Source organism: Manacus vitellinus, unplaced genomic scaffold (genome assembly GCF_001715985.3).
Source record: "Manacus vitellinus isolate BGI_N305 unplaced genomic scaffold, ASM171598v3 scaffold_42_pilon, whole genome shotgun sequence".
Taxonomy (NCBI): domain Eukaryota; kingdom Metazoa; phylum Chordata; class Aves; order Passeriformes; family Pipridae; genus Manacus; species Manacus vitellinus.
Window position 1 is genome coordinate 3,288,398 of NW_021940553.1, and position 17,588 is coordinate 3,305,985.

General features: G+C 38.2%; 1 protein-coding gene across 2 annotated transcripts; it reads left to right on the forward strand.

Annotated features, from left to right (window-relative positions):
- Window positions 1–269: 269 nt before the first annotated feature.
- SYT4 (synaptotagmin 4) lies at window positions 270–12,192 on the forward strand. 2 transcript variants are annotated; one of them, XM_018078825.2, is made up of 4 exons: window positions 270–358; window positions 3,169–3,983; window positions 5,517–5,637; window positions 8,676–12,192. In XM_018078825.2, exons 1-4 carry the CDS (start codon window positions 325–327, stop codon window positions 8,981–8,983), a joined length of 1,278 nt encoding a protein of 425 aa, XP_017934314.1. In that variant the 5' UTR covers window positions 270–324; the 3' UTR covers window positions 8,984–12,192. The 2 variants fall into 2 exon arrangements, with proteins under 2 accessions (XP_017934314.1, XP_017934315.1); XM_018078826.2 differs by having other exon boundaries at window positions 3,169–3,977.
- Window positions 12,193–17,588: the final 5,396 nt, after the last annotated feature.

The following is a 17,588-nucleotide window of genomic DNA, read 5'->3' on the forward strand; positions in this document are numbered from 1 at the left end:
ATATATAGACTATTTTTTTTTTAACTGAGCTGGAAGACAGTTACTCGGGCGCTGTGAGAGCCGGGGTAACAGCAGGGCAGTGCGTTTGGTGCTCCGGGCAGTTCGCTTGGCATCCGGGGAGGCGGTTCCCGCACCCCTGGACCGCGGCTCCAGCACCGCGGAGAGCGAATCCAGCACCGCGGAGAGCGGCTCCAAGCCCCGGGGAGCAGCTCAGCACCGCGGAGAGCGGCTCCAGACCCCTTGCCAGAGGCTCCAAACCCCGACCAGCGGCTCCAAGCCCCGCGGACAGAGGCTCAGGACCCGCGGGCATCGCACGCCCCCAACATGGCTCCGATCGCCGACACCCGCCAGCAGTTCGGTGAGTGCATCCCGTGCATCCCTGCCCCGGATCCCTTCACTGGGGGACGGGGGCTCTTCCCCTCCCCGGGAGAAGAGCAGCCTCCGCTGAGCTACCCAGCGCCTCCCAGCACGCAGCTTCTTGGGAGGAACCTGGTTCCCCCCACCCCACCCCCTCCAGTTCTGTTCCATCTCAGAAGTTGTGTGAATTTTCTTTCTTTCTCTCCCCTCTCTTTCTTCCTCCTCACCCGTTCCCCCCTTCCCCCGGTAAAGTACCGGAAGAGATAAAGAGGTTTGTTGCAGGTGCATTTTTTGGATGAGAGAGATTTGGGGTTGTTTTCCGTGTCTTGGTTAAAGTAGCATGCCTCCGGAGTTAAATGATGTAAGTGCATCCTGTGACACACAGAAAATCTTTGTTCGAGACATTGTTGGAATAATTGTCCTTCCTTCCTTTTTCTTGTTGTAGGTCAATCGTTAGTTAAAGTGAAAGGCAGTCTTGCAAAGAGCATTGTTAGGAAGATGAAAATACAGGATTTCAGTGTTTTTAGCTGAACAACTGCATCTTGAGCACATTGGGTGCACCGAGAATAGCAAAATGACAATGAACTTTTCAGTTTTGTCATTTCTATGCACTGGATGTACTGTGATACCAGAAGTTTCAGAAACAGTCATATAAGTGCATTATAAAATACATACATAAATTGCTTTACTCAGAAAAGCAGTAAGTAGAAACATTTCTGAACTCTGCTTTGCAAATATTGACTCTAGTGTACATTATATTTGGTCTAGCAGTGGTTTGATTCAAAGATCATTCCACTGACTTAAGTGAAGAGAATCCAGATTTATATCACATAACTGGAATAATAAGTTGCCCAAGAATCAATAGGTGATGCTTCCTATTAATGCACTGCCTTGAATGTTAACATTATGAAAACTGCAAGAAATTCAGGTTGCAACGTAACTAGCTGTGAATATAAAAGCATTTTAGTTACCACTTTGTATTCTTTCCTATTCCACCCACTCGATATTTTTAACCACAATTGTGACATCATGGTTTTCTAATTACTTATTTAAGAAAGATAATTAATATTTTAAACATCAAATTGATTTTACCACTGCTTTCAGCAGTTGTAGAATTAAAGTAGAACATAATATCCATTACTATAAAAAGTCTATCATCTCATGAGGAAGTATTGCAAATGTGCAAATCATTCTTAAAAGCCATTAAAGTATTCTGATTAGTTTTCAATTACTTTTAACCTTCTACTTTTATATCATGCATATTTAAATTTCTGAAGCCCAGGGAGTTCCTGAAACTCAGAGTCATGTGTTTAACTTAGGAAAAATACTTTTATTTATGTATAAGATTTTCATTCATTTCAGTAAGTTCTTACAATTAAGGATATAGACTGGTACAGATCGTAGGTGTAAGGAAAGTGACACGAATGTTGTCAGAAGAAATTAATATCCAGGTCTGATGCTTTCTGTGCTGGAACATTATGTCCTACTTTGTTCTGATAGTATTGTTGTGGATTTTTTTTTTTTTCTGAATCATCCCACTAAAAAGCAAAGGTATAGTGGCAGTGCATTTATCTGCCCAACTTTTACCTGGATGGAGCTGATTCAATGACATATACGGGGGGATACTTTTGCTTTACTCATCCAGAATGATCATTTGTGAGAGAACCACAACTGTTATATAATTGCCTTTATGCATAAACAATGTCATTCCATTAATATTCTACTGGACATCCACTGTTGCAGGGAATAAAGATTAAGCTCTGATTGTTACATTGTGGGAGGTTTAAACTCATTTAGTAATGTTACTTATGGGCAAAATTGGATTTCCAATTAGATGTGCTCATTTACCCTTCGATGCATGCTTTGAAGGACTAATGATGCTCTATATGTAAGCAATGTATCCACATGGCAATGGAGGTTGTAAGACTTGTTCAGGTTTCTCCTTATTCAGTTGAAAGATAGGATTCATATTAAGGTAGAAGAGATTTAGTATTTTAATGTTTCTCTTATATACTCCTAAGAAGTACTGACCCTTTCTGTAAACTCCCCATAAGCTTTGATTCATAGTGTCTTAAATGCAAAACTTGATGGTTATCAATGATACATATAACAGGTTTTTTTCAGCTTTGAACTCACATGTGACTACCTAATGTCACATCCATCTGGAAAAGACACTTGGTATGTAATTATTCTAAATTTTCTTGATAGACTTCCTCCTGCAAAGTATTGAAAATCCCAGTGAAACTGTTGAGTGCTATAACCTCCAATTAAACTCACTTCTTTCAAGAGATACCTCCAGGCAATTATGGGATCAGACCATAAAAAATGAGTTAATTGAGTGTACAAAGTATTCTAGGAAATAGTATGAAAAACAGATGATGTATCTATAAGTAATGCATATTTCAGAATATGTTTTATCTAACCAACAAAGCTCCATAAACTCAAAGCTGAAATCTTCTGAGAGCTGGTATTGCTCACAGACATATAAACTCAGAAACCACACACAGAGGCATGAGATAGTCGAGAAATTGTGAACTGTGATTATTATTAGGATGGGAATAGTATTTTCCTCCCTAACACTCTGTGTGTGGAAAAATACTAGCACAACAAGCATTCCTTAGTGTGGGACTACACTCTCTTGCCTGCAGGTGGCGAGCAATATGTACCATGCAAAGCACTTTCAGTCTGTCGATCCTGCTGCTGTTACCATCTCGTGTCAGTCTGGTTTGCTAAATTAGTACTTTATTAAATATCACACAGAGTCCAAAGCATCACTGCTTATGTGCTTGTTGCTATTTATTTGGTTTGCAGATGAAATTCCTACAGTGGTTGGGATCTTTAGTGCGTTTGGCCTTGTCTTCTCTGTCTCTCTATTTGCTTGGATCTGCTGCCAACGCAAATCTTCCAAATCCAATAAGACCCCTCCATATAAGTTTGTCCATGTTCTGAAGGGGGTTGATATTTACCCTGAGAATCTCAACAGCAAGAAGAAGTTTGGGGCAGATGATAAAAGTGAAGCCAAGAACAAATCAGCAGTGCCAAAGAATTCTCTCCATCTTGACCTGGAGAAGAGAGATCTAAATGGCAACTTCCCCAAAACAACCACAAAAACGCAGAGCTCTCCAGATCTTGACAATGCTTCTCCTAAGCACTTTGCAGAAAGGAAGAAAGATTCAGTATCCCCCGATAGTTTAAAATCCATCACGTCCCTGTCATCTGAAGATAAACAAGACAAGCTAGGAACTCTCTTTTTCTCCTTAGAGTACAACTTTGAGAAAAAGGCATTTGTAGTGAACATCAAAGAAGCTCGTGGACTGCCAGCAATGGATGAACAGTCAATGACTTCTGATCCCTACATCAAAATGACAATCCTGCCTGAGAAAAAGCACAAAGTGAAAACCAGAGTGCTGAGAAAAACCTTAGATCCAGCTTTCGATGAGACTTTCACGTTTTATGGGATCCCCTACAGCCAAATTCAAGACCTAACACTTCACTTCATGGTCTTGAGCTTTGACAGATTTTCCAGAGATGATGTCATTGGAGAAGTCCTCATTCCCCTCGCTGGAATTGAACTCTCAGAAGGAAGGCTGCTCATGGACAGAGAGATCATCAAAAGAAATGTTAGGGTAACATCTTATTTATTTAAACTTTAAGAATGTTGTGCTAGTGTTAGCTATGATTCTTGGGTAATGCTGCCACCATTTTAGAAAGAAAACTGAAAAAGCTCACCATGTGATTCATGGAGATGCTTTCATAATGGCGGTATGAGGAAGCCATTACATAAACGCAATCAAAAAAAACATTAAAATGAGCATGTTGCAAGAAATTGCTGATGTCCTAAACTCTAATTGTTTATTCAGCTGGTCCAGCAGGTTTAAGTGGACCAATTTATGCCAGGTCAAATGGCCTCAATCTAGACCAATTTGTTTTTAATTGCTTTTAAATGAAAGAATATAAATATTTGTATATTATTCCCTTACTCTTCCCTCCCCTTTTCTATTTGATGTCATTCTTTCTTAAATTTTACTGAAGTCAATGTAAATCTTTCATTTCTACTACATGGGTTGTGTAGCAGATTCTTAAAGAATGTAGGTAGTCTTTAGTTACTGGAATTGGAACCTGTTAGGGACCATACTGTTGATGCAGTAGTCTGTTCTTGCACTTTGGTGCTGTTACTACCTTCTGTCTTGTGAATTTTGACACAAGCTGCAGCTTTGCTAAAGATAGTAAGACACAAGGGAGAAGCCAAAAACTTACTGAAGTCAATGGCAAAACCTACTGACTTCACTGGGATAAAAATATTTCACACCCTGTTGTCTCATTTCTAAATATAAGGATCATTTACAGCCATCACAGCTGCAAGACAGAAATGCACATGCATCACACACACTTCTCTTAATCTCTACTAAGGAGGTGAAATGTGTATTGACTTTCAATTTGATTGTTTTCAAAGAGCAAGCATACTGCCAAATCAAATAAATGTCTACTAGGCACCATACCTATAACTAATATTGTTATTTTGCAATTCTATCACTATATTGCAACAAATATAACTATATCACTGGTCTTTTGTTGATAACTTATTGGATTTTCTGGTATAGAAAGTACTACCTTTTCTTGTTTCTCTTGTTTTCCTTCTTCCTGAGAAATAAATTACTGTTAATTCAAATCTAATAATCATAGAGAAATTCTTTGATCTCACCTTCATTTAATGTGTATTATACTGTTTTAGAGAGTGTCAGGAGCTAACAGCTTGAATCATTCATGTTAAAATGTTTTACTGAATATTTTTTATTTACCTTCATTTGATTTCCCCTCTCCAATACATCTATATGGAATTTTATTTTGGTTAAGATATTTCTTTGTTTACTGAGATTTTTTTTCTCGGGACGTAGGATTCCAATTCTATCCTCTGAAGCTAATGATGCCATGTAAACCTACACTTTCATTTATTTATTATTTATTTTTGTTCAGTCTGATAAGCAATCATAAGAAAAGCTATATAACTAAAGTAGAGGGAAATTATATCCACTATGTTATATCCTTTTGCATAGTTTTAGAGCATACATTATGTAACATTTCATAAATCTTCTTAATTCTGTCAATATAATTGCTTATAAATAGTTTTATTTCTTTTTTCTTTTCTTTACTTTCCTCAGAAGTCATCTGGGCGTGGAGAATTACTGGTGTCTCTCTGTTATCAGTCTACAACAAACACACTCACTGTTGTTGTTTTAAAAGCCAGGCATCTACCTAAATCTGATGTGTCAGGATTATCAGGTAATGGTTTTAATAATGGATGTGCCCTAAGAATACAAAAGAGAATGAGAGAAGACAGCTGAAACGCAGCATTTCAAATCCCATAAATGCAGAAATGGTGTTTCTATTATTTACAGCCTATTCATTTTATTCATATCTAGGTCAACGTTTTATTTTCAGGATATGTATTTTACAAATTTGTTCTTCAATCACACCAAAAAAAGGTGGCATCTGTTAGCAGTGGAAACCAATGAGTTTTTTGATTGTCTTGAACAGAATCCATCTGCCATTAGTATGGGATGTTGTTTGCAGATACTAAAAGCTTTTATTTATGACAAAAAAATCAGTTTATTTGTGGAAGATCAGCGTTGAATGAGATAATCATATGGTTTATCTCAGTTTTGCACCAAGAAAAGCAACCAGTACATCTGTGTTGAGTTTGGAACACTGAGCACTAGCATTTCTTTGGCAAGGTGAAAAGGTGAGCTATGCCAGTGTTGGAAGCAGGCTGTAACACAACACCCATGCTTTATCATGATCCAAACTTAGGGTGCACTAAGATGGATCAGGTTTTTCCCTCTCTCCTCCTTGACTTATGCCATTTCTCATTCAGAGGAACCTCCTTTGAAGCCAATTCTAGAATTGCATTTAGATGCACAGTAAGTCTAGATAACATAATAACAGTATAAAATTTAATGTTAAATATATAAGGATAAGACTAACACACAAAAACAACAGTAGACAACAAAGGACTACTGTAGCACATCTACTGCTGATTCTTTATACAACTGATAGTCTCTCATTTCACAGGATTGTTTGAAAGAAGCAGAAGATGAAGTAGTTTTGGGAAACACTGCATAGTAATTACTACAACCAATAATACAGTTTTTTCTATTTCTCGTATCAAGAAATACTCTAGTTTATCTAGAAAATCAACCTATTCTGAATCTAATGCAACAAAACCATAGATAACTCCCCTCAGGCTCCATTTAAATCCTCCTTCTGATCTCAATTTTGTTCACATATCAGAGGGAGAAAAATGGAGCCCAACAACCTACTCCATTAAAAGAGAGCATACGTACTTTTAACAATCCATCCCAAAGTCACATGAGAGGTTGGAGGTTTCATGAAGGCAGTGCGACAGCAAGCTGATCTCAACAGACCAAGCCTGGCTAAGGTTTATACAGGTAGGAAAACAGATTGATTAAAAAAACCTGCTCACAACAGCCACCTGGACCCCACAGAATATCCAAACTACACATTTGTTTACTGCACATCTTACCAGTAAAGCTATAAATTTTTTTGCTCTTTCTGCTTCCCTCAGTGGAGCCTTGCTAACCATAATGGAAATTTAGTATTTCTACAGTATTTCTACAGTATTTCTACCTGGACACCTACTTCATTTAGGCAGTTCCTCATTGTTTTCTTCATCCATAAGGCCAGGTTCATAAGATATTTGGGTGTCAGCAGTATACTGCACTCAGGACAGTTATTATTTCCTCTGTAACTTTCCCCTCATCCCAACATTAATCTTGGACAAAGAAGAGGATGAAATAGTGTTTCTATGGGATAGACCAAACAATTGCATAATTTAACCTCCTTAGAAAGAGGGATTTTTTTGTTTTTACTCAGAAGCTGTTCCATTTTCACAATCTCCTTGATTTCCTTGGTCACTCGTGTTGAGGTCTCCAAACAGACCTAATGAAATCAAGTGGAACACTCTGGAACTTATCTAGTACCTGGTCAGAGACAGCAGTCAGAAAATGTCCTTTAAAAAGAAATGAAAAATAGTGTGAATCATCTGATGAATATTGATTTTGATATTTTTAATGTTTGTGGGACACATATTAATTTCAAAACCAATGAACATTTTCATCACATGAAGCTTTATTTCTGATATGTTTATTATGGTGATGGAGTATGAAAGTGAAGAGGTATTGTGTTATACCCCACTCCTGGTAGACTGCTTCAAGTTCAAAGAAAAAAATACCTTTTAATCATCTAACTATTTCAGTCTGATAACTCTGACATAACATTTGTAAATACAGGTGAGTTTTAATATTACTTTTTCTAAAAAAGTGTTCAACTATTCTTGATAATTAACTGGGTAATCGTTTACAAAGAATATCTTCTTTGACTGAGTCCAATAGGAAAGATTTTGTACTACATCACTGCACCATGAGAACCTGGAAACAGGCCCACATTTGCACTGAATAAATGCCAAGGTACTTGAAAGCAACGGTTTTTAAAATGTTCTATAGAATTCCTCTGAAAGAAGAAATATGGCCATTGTTGAAGACAATAACGAGGGAATCTCACAATAATTGAATAATTATAGGGAACATAAACACTCACAGTTGTTTGACAGCTGAAAAAAATGGACATTTTCCTTTCCCTTATTCAATAATAGTAGAGTACAAATATAAAGTCAAATACATATCTTAACAACAGACATACCATTACATTTAAGGTTTTGTGTCAAATTTGTTCAATAACAATCTGTGGCAGCAATTTAATCAAACTGACTGACTTTGGTAGAACCACAGCAGAAATATCACATCCATTTTTCCATTCTCTCAGCAAAAGTTTATTCTCTTCTTTTTGAGGCTTTTCTTTGCATGAGTCTTGTTATCACTGATGGTAAAATGTGTGTAAAGCAGATTTCTGTTACACATAAATATGTAATGATACATATTCTTCAGAGTCCCTCGGAAATTTGTGCACTTTCAGACTACCTTTGCAGGTAGTAGAGATGCTGTAAGGGTTAAAGGACTATGGAACTGGATTTATCTCATAAAGGAGACACCTGCATTTGATCACAGTCTAAACTTCACTGGCTGTCTTGGTCATATCTTTGGTGACTGTAAAGGGACATCGAAGGGGTAATTCAGCTGTAAACAAAAAGATTGGATGAGATGAATCATCTTTCATAGCTTGAAACATCTACTCATTGCGATGTAATTACAGTGGATAGTTATGGAATTTACCATTAATTGGATGGAAGAATTTCTAAACAGCACTCTTCAATATCTTACCTGTGCTCTTTCTTTTCATTTCAGACCCTTACGTCAAAGTGAACCTGTACCACGCTAAGAAGAGAATTTCTAAAAAGAAAACCCATGTGAAGAAGTGCACCCCCAACGCAGTGTTCAATGAATTGTTTGTCTTTGATATTCCTTGCGAGGGCCTTGATGATATCAGCATTGAATTTCTGGTTTTAGATTCAGATAGGGGGTCAAGGAATGAGGTCATTGGCCGGTTAACTTTGGGATCTTCAGTAGAAGGAACAGGTGGAGAGCACTGGAAAGAAATTTGCGAATATCCTAGGAGACAAATTGCCAAATGGCATATGTTATGTGATGGTTAGCAGCTTAGAGAGGGATTGGAACTTTTAAAACTATATATATTTCCATAGGCAAGGAGCAATTTTTTTTCTTTGCTATGTATAATTACTAGCTTTTAATTACAAGACTTTTTTTTTTTTTTGGGTGGGGGGGTTGAAATAAAACTGAATTGAATTATCAGAACAGAAGGTAACTAAATTTTCACAGTAAATAACAGAATTTCTGTATCATTAGACTTTAGCATAATGGGATCAGATTCATATTATTCTAGAGTTTAAATAGGCTGTAACTTCTGAAGCACTATGAACTTCAATAGGAACAGACTATATTTTATGAAAAAGTCACTGGAAACTTTATTATTACTGTTATATAGAAGAAGATAACCTCATTATAATATAGCACTAGCTTTGAAAAACCCACCTATGGCTTATTGATAAGGGGATGAATTTATAAAAGCCATGGGGAATGAAGGTGAGTAGGAGGGGAATTCCTTCTGCTCCTCCACCAAATCCTTCTTTTATGAAACTTTAATTACTGTTTGTAAGTTTTGGTTATTTATACTTTGATCATCCCAAAGAATGAAGAGGTTTTCAACATTTTGTTTTACATATCACCGCACGTGCAACTAGGTTTTTTATGTGTGGAAATACTACATCATTATTTACACTTGGATTTTTTAATATGTATTTATATAGTTTGTTTTATTACAGTGACCAAAATAGATTCATTCTTCAAATTGTTGAGCAAGTTAACAAACATTTTTTTGTTAAAAGGGCTCCTTTACGGGTGACTGTACATGTTGCAGTATAGCTAGAATTTGGGTTTTGATATGGCTTGTATTTTTTTCCTCTAGGTAGGATTACACTTTAAACATTTCAAGCCATAGAAAAACAATTCTGTTGAGCTGAGGTAACACACAGGATATTACAGTCAATGACTTTTCACCAATTATTTTTTAATCATTCAATAGTACTTAAAGAAAAGTTGTTTCTTTTTGTTTGTTTCATTAAAGAATTAAAAAATAGTGAGACAGAGAACAAAATCTTATTCTGCTGTTTAACTTCCTGAATTGTAATTAATGTCATTACAGTCAGTACCAATATACAAATTTAAAGCATTTTAAAAACTTTTGCAGAATAGGAAATCAAGCTCACATTATAATTTCTCAAGTATTATGTAGACAAAGTACTTGGAAAGTGCTTTTCACTTAGATTAGATTAATGTACATTACTGATTGTACTGAAAATTGGTGGTGGTGGTAAGGGAAAATAACATTCTGATTTCATATCAGCATGACACAAGTCTATTTAAACTTAAACTGTGTCAGGCTGAGGAAATAGCAAGTGTAACTATAACAAATATACAAGTAAAGTATTTAGACCTGTGAAAGTTAGTCTTGGTCACACCAGATAGGTTTTTAGGTTGTCAGAACTATAGCACAACTATAAGCAGATTATTTCCTATGGTTTGTGTTCAAATTGTGTTCAAACACTAATTTCTGATACAGAATTGTTTGCAAATATTAGTCCTGCTTCATTTTCAATTACAATATATATAAAGAAGAAGATAATGATGTTAGTTGTTGACATAAGAAGGATTTTAAAAGTGGAAAACCATTTTCAGTATTTTTCCATCCGTCATTTTGTCATGTGTAGTCCCATTGAAGTAAATGAGACTCTTTGGGAATTAAGGTATTGCTCAATGTGAGTAAAGGTAGCAGGATGGGCATGCCAGGTTAAAAAAAACCACAAACATACATTGAATGTCAAACTACTTTCATTAAACAACAGACTTAGGTCCTATTAAAAACTATTGGGGATTTGTTGTCTACTTTACCTGTTCTCATATGGCCAAACTATGTTTGCAGGAAAGGACACTGAAATATGAAATATGCAAGTAGACAAATAGTACTGGAAGAATTCCATTGAGGTTCTTCCAGGTTTTGTGTCAGTATTTTCTCCAGTTTTTGAGAATGTGTTTGATACAACAGTGTTTATAGATTTCTGTAAAAATACATTTTCAAAATAACATAAACATGCTTTTTATGATGATGCTCAATGTAAAAATATTGCGTATTGTATGTATAAAGAAGAGGAATCTTTTTTGATTATTTCTTTAGAAAGTTGATTAACTGCTTAAGGGCTAGAGTTTGCCAGCCACATCCAAGCAGAGCTAATCCAAAGCCACCAAGTGAAAGGAAAGATGCCCACAGGCTTCAGAGGGGTTTGAAGTGCATTCACAGAGCAAAAGTCTTCTTCTGAGTCAACCCAGCAATGTCACTGGGACCGTGGATAAGGATAGATGAGGGGATACCGTTTGATCTGATGGAGACTGGGAGAGTTTAAGTTCAGTATCACACAACCAGAGTTGTTACAATTTCTAGTAAGGAAAGAACTATACTGAAAGTGATTGCATGAGAGTGGGATAGCTTGTAATTAACGAGAGATGGAGGTTCTGTGTATTGGCCCATAAGTAGTACATTGTGTCTAAAAATCAGATGACAGGACTCATCTGTCTCCAATGGAAACAAAATACAACATTAGGAGATAGTAGTTCCATCTTTCTGAATTAAAGCTGGGCTGTGATCATCTTTCATTTTGCATCCAACAAGTCGTCATCAATTTTTTCTTAATTTTTTTTTCTTTTGAGTTTCTGTAGCAGCTTGAGGGTTAATATTTCTACCAGCTAAATGCAGTTGTTGCTGGGGGATGGGGGGAAGCAACAGACGAGGGAAGAAAGACACTTTTATCAAATCTAAAATACCCTGTAAATAGATTTGATTTTTTCTTTTTTTTTTCCATTTGAAGCAATGTTTAGCTTGGAAAGTTGAGTAAAGGCGACTTGTAACTCATTTTAAACCAGACAAGGCAGGAGCGAATGTAGACCTGTACTGAGATGAGAAATTCTGCTGTTTTATAAAGTATTCAATTCTCATTGTGAATATCTTGAACTCTGTTAAGGATACTGTACTGTATTAAACATGTAAAAAATGATGTTTGTCTAAGTAGCTTACAAAAATAATAACTCCTTGAATGGGAGACTACTCATGTCTGGAGATCTGTCGTAACTAAATACCTGATTCGTTATGGTGTTGTAACTTAATAGAAGCTATTCAAGAGGAAGCATGGTGTATGAGATTTTGTAAGTTATTTGTGCTGGTTCTGTATGTTGTGCCATCTGTGTAAGACAAGAATAAACTGCTGCTTTTGTTCATCCCATCCTAAAATAACTATCCCGCCAATGTATCTTTTCCAGAGATTTTGGCTACTTTTTGTGTTCATGGTCTACTTTCTCATGTTCTATCAAAAAAAATTTGACTTGCAACATCTTCCTCTTCTCACAGAGGTGGATTAGACTTGTTCTGCCAAACACTACCCATGCATATCACATGTTGTTCATTCCTAGCTTCTTGCTGCATACTTATATTAGTCTTGGATTGTACTGTACATTCAGACTATAACCTGGAACACAGCCCTACATGGACTAATATACAGATGTAAGAAAGATTGAATTCTGATATATTAGGTGGAGGAAGCAAAATTCAAGTCACATTATCTTGCTGTCATTTAAATTGTTTTCCATAATTCATGTCAGGAACCAGCTTATCAGATGAGTTTGGAAGTTATGGTAGAGAAAGCATTCATTCAACTGCTGTACACAAACACAAAGTTTGATTCTGTGGTCTCTAAGCTTATTAGGGTATTCACCAGCACAGAACCAAAAACTAGGGAAGGAAGAATGCAACTGCAGCTGGGATACACATTGCCATTTAATGACTACCATTGTGAGCCTACAACCAGTCAACTGGAAGAGATCCCTGATCCTTTTCACAGAAATCAATTACAGTATCCACTAGCCAAATGCATGAAATGGAACCTCTTGCATGGTTATAAGGGGCTTACAGAATAGTGTTAAACCTCAGGGATTTGTCCTCCACAGAAGAAGAGGAGATCTGTAAGCCCCTTCTATTTTTACAGCATCATGAATAGCAACATGGTACACACACAGTAAAAATACATATCCACAGATGCCTATGAACAACACTTATCCTAAACTGAGATTCAAATATGTTCTATGTAAAGCTGCTACCTTCTTATCTGCTCTCTGCCTTATGATGCCTCATGAAGGTGCTGAACAGCTCATGGTACTCTTGTGGCTGCTGTAACTGGCACTGACATTTGCTTTGCTGCTGGTGATCACTGTTTGGTGCTGCAAAGTCCTTTGGTGTACTGAGACCACTGCTCCACCTTCACCCAGTAATCCTGCCCAGCCCTGTGGGGAAGGGCTGTGTCTCAGTACACTGTGCTGCTCCGACTCCTGTGTCTGTTCTGCAGCCTTGGGCTTGGTCCTCTTGTGTAAAGTACCAAACTTCTCCAGCAGCAGCACAAACCCAACAGGAACTTCCAGCATTAGAAGCCCAGAACTATCGTTGCATGCTCAGAGACGGTCACTGGTCAGCAGACATCCGCCTATTTGAACTGCACTGCTGATGGTGGCCCCTCTGTTCATAGTCCCTGTGGTGTCCTGAGAAGTCCTTCCCCAGCCACCCCTCCACAGCCATTCCCAAAATGTTGCTCCAGGCTGAGGCCTTCCTCCCAGGTCTCATATCTGGACATTGAAACACTGACCAGTTGCTGGCATGTGCCATGGTCCACCCTCCCTACTCCTGAAGCTGCAGCAGCCCCAGCCACAGAACTTACAGAAGTCATAAAACTTCTGGAAAGGTATACCTGTTTCTCTTTAAAAGTTCAGGATGTCACTCACCCTGCAGGTCCGGTGGGGTTTCTTGCTGTGAATCTTTCTGACAGTAACATGCTCTTAGGCCATTAAAGAACAGGTTGAATCTGACTGGGTTTGCTTTTTTGTAAGTGGACATTTTGGCATGGAATTTGGGTTTAAGTGAAACGTACAGGAATGCAAGGTCCCACTGGGTGACAGGTAAGTGCTGTAGGCTGTTATTGAGAGCAGCCTCACTAGGGCTGTGGTTGTACACAGGGCTGAGACAGTAGCTGTGTGCAGGAGTTCTGAGTCATAGAGTTCTGGATTGTAAGACAAATTAGAATAGATTGTTTGCAATGTTAAGTTAATGTTGCAAAAAGATCCCTGTCTTTCTTCCATGTAAGAAGTACTGTGTCATGAAAGGCTCTAGTTCTAACAAAACAGAACAAAATAAGAATAAAAGAAAAAAAAAGGCATAAAATTCAACTTGAAGAAGTTCAAAATGTACAAAGAACCATGGTAAGATAATTTTCTTTGGAAATTGCAGGTGAAAAAGCATAATTTTACAACAATATCATTGCTGTTACAGTTCTTTTTTCCAGCCAGCTAAGGGTGCTGTACGGTGGCTGTGATATTTAATTTAGTCTTGAAGACAACCACAGGGATAACCACAGATTTTCTCTGACAGATGCTCTAAATATTTTACATGGCTCAGAAAACACCACTGTTTTAATGGAAACAAGTAAGAAGTGTTTCACAGCATCGCTTACAATATTGATTACATCTCTGTAATACTGAAATTGACTTCAGGATAGTGTGAATGAAAATTTTGGCTGGACAATAGCAGATGGACAGGGAAATCTCTGAATGTCTGCATCTGAGGTGCCTCTCTATATTGATTTGTAGGGCAAATAAACAGTATTATAGCCTCAATTTTCCTTACAGTATCATGGGATAAAGCTTAACAACATCAATAGTAGATACTAACTTTTGTTATGAATTACTATTTTTGTTGTTCTCTGGGGCTGTAATGCTGCTCTGGGGACTGCATTTTCGTGAGATAAATCCCTCAGAGCTGAGTGCTCAAATGGATATATAGGGAGAAGAAAATAGATGTGAATCACAAATAGGCATATAACAATACAGAATTATCCCAGGCTAAAATCAGAAGTTATATTAAACAGCAATAAAAATTATAGATAAGTAAAACAGTTTGAAGTGCACATTAGCAAAATGCCAACAGAGAAAAAGAGGTAGAAGTCTAATACTTTTTCAGAACTAGCAAACATAATGTATAGTTGGCCTCTGATACACCTTTATAAGTCATATGAGGAGCAGCTGAGGGAGCTGGAGGGGCTCATCCTGGAGAAAAAGAGACTCAGGGGGGACCTTCTTGCTCTCTACAACTCACTGACAGGTTGGGGCTGGGCTCTGTTCCCAGACAATGAGTGACAGAATGAGAGGACATGGTCACAAGCTGCAGCAGGAGAGGTTCAGATTTGTAGTGAAGCAGCTTTGACCTTGAGTTACAGATGTGGCCTGGCAAAGGAACAAGTAAAACCTCATTAAGGCAGAAAGTGTGAGAAAGAGAAGAAAAACAGCTGCAGATAGAAGAATGTGTTTGGATATGAGAAGAGGTGCCGGTGACCTGTCAGGAGACAGGATGGGGCACGTGCACAGAAACTGGAGACCAAGTAGTGATGAGACACAGACGTGTGAACAAGAACACTTAACCAATGACATATATTATATTAGCGCGTGGACAGAGGAAAAGCAGATAAAAAGAACAGGTTTGTTTGTAATAAAATCTTTTGCCTGCCAACCTGCAGTCTGAGAACATCATTTAGGCCACTGTCACAAATTGGACATCAGGAAAAATTTCCTCACAGAAGAGGTTGTTAAACATTGGAAAGGGCTGCCCGGGGAGGTGGTGGAGTCATCCCTCTCGAGGTGTTCAAGAAACAACTCAGTGCTATGGTCTAGTTGACAAGGTGGTGATAGGTCAAAGGTTGGACTTGATGACTTTGGAGGCCTTTTCCAACCTAAATGATTCAATAATTCTTTGATTTTGTGATTTCTGTTGTGTTTTTTTTTTTCCTCTTAATCACCCAGTCAAAGCACCATACTCTTATTTTAGCCTTCTCTGATACACATCAGTTAATGGTCATTTGTTCTAACTTTAAGTTCACTGGGTATGATTGGTGTTACATTGACTTTGAACAAGGGTTAAAAGGGTTGAATATTGCATTACTTTATATTTACAAAAATTGTCTGAAGAACTGCCGAGGTTTCACTGTTAGGAAACACTTGGGAACAAGGCTGATGTTGTCAGGTTTGGACTGATATGATGATACCAGGAAGCTTAGCTTGTCACGAGTGTTCCTCTGCCCTACAGGGAAAGCACTTTGCTTTCATTCTTAGTTAGAAGAAAGAAAGAGGGAAGTTTTGAGCAGGGCTACTTTCAGAACAAGCTGCTTGGTTTACTGCTCTGCTCCAGGCTAAGTACCTGCATTACTTGTTACTTTTTTATTTGTCAAACCTTAGTTTTGCTGCCCTAACAGACCCTTTCATAAGTATGAACTGATGACAAGCAGCCCTACCGAGAAGGACCTGGTGTGCTGGTGGATGAGAGGCTGGACATGACCCAGCTGTGTGTGCTGGAAGACCAGAGAGTCAATTGTATCCTGAGCTGCATCAAAAGCATTCTGAACAGCATGTTGAGGGAGGAAATTTTCCCCCTCTGCTCTGCTCTGCTCTCATGAGATCCCACTTTCAGTACTCTTTCCGGCTTTGGGGAACCCCAACATAGAAAAGGTATCAACTTTTGTTGGAGCAAGTCCAGAGCAGTTCACCAAAATGATTAGAGGGGTGGAGCACCTCTGCTGTGGGGAAAGGTTGAGAGAATTGGGATAGTTCAGCCTGGAGAAGAAAAGGCTTCAGGGTGACCTAGTTGCAGCCTTTCAGTACTTGAAGGGACCTTGCAAGAAGGATGGAGACAGACTGTTTACAAGGCCATGTAGGAACAGTACAAGGGGAAAGGCTTCAAATTAAAGATTTAGATTAGATATTAGGAAAAAATTCTTTACTCTGAGAGTGGAGAGGCCCTGGCACAGGTTACCCAGAGAAGCTAGATCCCTGGAAGTGTTCAAGGCCAGGTTGGATGGGGCTTGGAGCAACAAGTGGAGCAAGCAGAGTGGAAGGTGTCCCTGCCCATGGCAGGATGTTGGAACAAGGTGATCTTTAAAGTCCCTTCCAACCCAAACCATTCTATGATTCACAGACAGCCTACAACTTAACAGACAACCTACATATGTTACTACCCCTGCACCCATTTCCAACAGTCGTGGTTCTGCTACATCCGCAACCAAATTTGGAATTTCTGATACAGTTACCTAGGTAACTGAATCCACACAGGCTTTTATTGATAGCTTCTCTTGGAAATGGCTGGCACTGCAAAATTTGACTCACACAAAAGTCTCCAGTGCTTCCCTCTGTGAAAGTGAGGTGTTTCTGACTATAACTGTCACTCAACCTTCCCTCCCTCATAGTGCTTTCTGTGACTTTTTTCCCTCCTCTTACATCACCATTGGTCATGTTCAGCAACTTCTTAAGTTGTGCTCCGTAATTTTCTTGTTGAGCTGGCTAGGTCACTGGTTAATTGTTTGACTGTGGTCTAACATTAACTGGTATGCTCCTCATGTGTTCATATATTTTTGAAGGATAGAAACTAAAGTTCAAGAATTAACACTGAATTGTTGGTATCCAATATCCAATATATCTGCATTAAACAAGTAGATAGTTTATTTCCCCTTTGCACCCTTTGCAGTGTTGATATTTTAGCTCCTTTTTAGGGTCAGACAAGAATCTGCATGGATGAGGGTTCTAGATGAGACTGGTTAGGGCCATTAA

What these genes read in the sequence shown, in the direction of transcription:
- SYT4 (XM_018078825.2), top strand. Translation starts at nt 325, where the DNA reads ATGGCTCCGATCGCCGACACCCGCCAGCAGTTCG. An exon ending in TCATCAAAAGAAATGTTAGG is followed by an intron (nt 3,984 to 5,516) that starts GTAACATCTTAT and finishes TACTTTCCTCAG; the next exon opens with AAGTCATCTGGGCGTGGAGA. An exon ending in TGATGTGTCAGGATTATCAG is followed by an intron (nt 5,638 to 8,675) that starts GTAATGGTTTTA and finishes TTTTCATTTCAG; the next exon opens with ACCCTTACGTCAAAGTGAAC.